This window comes from Mesoplodon densirostris, chromosome 7 (genome assembly GCF_025265405.1).
Source record: "Mesoplodon densirostris isolate mMesDen1 chromosome 7, mMesDen1 primary haplotype, whole genome shotgun sequence".
NCBI classification, from domain to species: Eukaryota; Metazoa; Chordata; class Mammalia; order Artiodactyla; family Ziphiidae; genus Mesoplodon; species Mesoplodon densirostris.
Window position 1 is genome coordinate 68,599,910 of NC_082667.1, and position 2,319 is coordinate 68,602,228.

Here is a 2,319-nt window from a genome sequence, read left to right on the forward strand (position 1 = left end):
CCCACGCGGGCAGCGCGGGAGAGGGGCGGGCCTGGGCTCCGCGTCTCCCGCGTTCCGGCCGCAGCTCCGGCGCTGGGGGCGGGACGGGGAGGAGCCACGTGGGGAGGAGCAAAACCCGGAGGCCCCGGGAACCTTAGGCAGAGCCAGAGCGGCGGGAGCCCGAACCCGCGCATGCTGCCCTGGGAGTGCGCCGTCCAGGCCGAGCACCAACGCAGCTTGCCTTCTGTGCGCAGCTGGGAGAAGGGCCGGTGCTGACGAGGACGAGGGTCCCGAGCTCCAATCCTTATTCAAGAGCTGCCGGGCTGCCCGCTGCCCCTACCGCCTCAGTGGGGCTCGGCCCCTCCTGCCACCTGCGTCCCGGTTGAAACATGGATCCTTCGGAGAAGACGATATCGGTGTGGATCTGCCAGGAGGAGAAACTGGTGTCCGGTCTCTCCCGTCGCACCACTTGCTCGGACGTAGTGCGGGTGCTCTTGGAGGATGGCTGCCAGCGGCGACGCCGGCAGAGGCGAGGCCGGCGGCGGGGCATAGCTGGCGACCCGCCAGGCCCAGGGGAGCTGCCGGAACCCCTGGACGAGGACGAAGAGGACGACGACGACGAGGCGCTGCCCCAGGGCATGTTGTGCGGGCCCCCGCAGTGCTATTGCATTGTGGAGAAGTGGCGGGGCTTTGAGCGCATCCTGCCCAACAAGACGCGCATCTTGCGCCTCTGGGACGCCTGGGGCGACGAGCGAGAGAACGTACGCTTCGTGCTGGTGCGTAGCGAGGCGTCGCTGCCCAACACGGGACCCCGCAGTGCCGAGGCGCGCGTTGTGCTCAGTCGCGAGCGCACCTGCTCCGCCCGGGGCGTCCCGGCGCGGCCCAGCCTGGCTCTGACCCAGGAGAAGCAGCGACGGGTGGTGCGGAAGGCCTTCCGCAAGCTGGCCAAGCTCAACCGGCGGCGCCAGCAGCAGCCGTCGTCGCCTTGCTCGTCCACTTCGTCGTCCACAGCCTCGTCATGCTCGTCGTCGCCGCGGGCCGCCGAGAGCGCGTCGGTGGAGCGCATGGAGACGCTGGTGCATTTGGTGCTCTCCCAGGACCACACCATCCGTCAGCAGGTGCAGCGGCTCCGGGAGCTGGACCGAGAGATTGACCGGTACGAGGCCAAGGTGCATCTGGACCGCATGCGGCGGCACGGAGTGAACTACGTGCAGGATACCTACTTGGTGGGCGCAGGCATCGAGCTCGACGGGCGCGGCTCGGGAGAGGAGCCGGCGGCGGCGACGCCGGCCCTGGACGGCGAGGCTCAGGCGGTCGAGCTGGAGGAGCTGGCCCGGCGCTGCGACGACCTGCTGCGGTTGCAGGAGCAGCGGGCCCAACAGGAGGAGTTGCTCGAGCGCCTCTCAGCCGAAATCCAGGAGGAATTGAACCAGAGGTGGATGCGGAGGCGCCAGGAGGAGCTCGCAGCGCGGGAGGATCCCCCGGAGGCTGATGGCGGCCTCGACGGTGAGCTGCTGCTGGAGCGGGAGCGGGTCAGGACGCAGCTCAGCACCAGCCTCTACATAGGGCTCCGGCTCAACACGGACCTTGAGACCGTCAAGTCGGACTTAGATTACAGCCAGCAGCAGTGGGACAGCAAGGAGCGCGAGCTACAGGGCCTTCTCCAGACTTTGCACTCGTTGGAGCTGACGGTAGCTCCCGATGGAACTCCGGTCTCGAGCGGTCCCTCGCAGGAACCCCGGCCTCAGGCCTGCGCCGAGGTGTGGGTGGACCAGGCCCGCGGACTGGCCAAGAGCTGTCCTGGTAACGACGAGGACTCGGATACCGGGCTGAGCTCTATGCACAGCCAGGACTCGGACTCAGTGCCTGTGTGCGAATCCCTTGTGTAGGAGGAGCAGAGCGGGGAGAGGGAGACGGCCGATTCTCCCTTCTTTGTAGAAAGCACCGGCTTGACCGGCTCAGGGACTTGAAACCAGGCGGGGAGTGGGCCCGGACCTTCTGCCGGGCAGCAGCGCTCTGACTGGGCGGGGGAGGGCAGGGGACGCCTGCTCAGACAGCGGCGCTCCTCTGGCCTTGGAGTGAATGTGGAGGATGGTACCAGACGAGGAAGCCGGGTCTCCATTACAAGCTCTTTCAGGGGAAGAAAGGAGGGAGGAGGTGAGAACCCCCTTATGTTGGAAAACAAATGCTCCAGGAAATTGACGTGGTCCGAGCCCATTTTCCAAAAAAAAAAAAAAAGAGTATTATGGAGATTTTACCAATCTTTTGTATGGGAAGGACTGATGGCAGCTAGAACTTTAGTTTGTGGTATAAAGTACTTTTTAAAGAAACACTTGGATG

General features: G+C 65.5%; 1 protein-coding gene across 1 annotated transcript; it reads left to right on the plus strand.

Moving 5' to 3' along the window:
• The first annotated feature begins 368 nt into the window (after positions 1-368).
• On the plus strand, positions 369-1,868 carry RASSF10 (Ras association domain family member 10). The gene has a single exon (XM_060105613.1). It carries the CDS (start codon positions 369-371, stop codon positions 1,866-1,868), a length of 1,500 nt encoding a protein of 499 aa, XP_059961596.1.
• The last annotated feature ends 451 nt before the right edge of the window (positions 1,869-2,319 follow it).

Bases quoted from the DNA above. Each gene is read 5' to 3' on its own strand.
- RASSF10 (XM_060105613.1), top strand. From the start codon at position 369: ATGGATCCTTCGGAGAAGACGATATCGGTGTGGATCTGCCAGGAGGAG.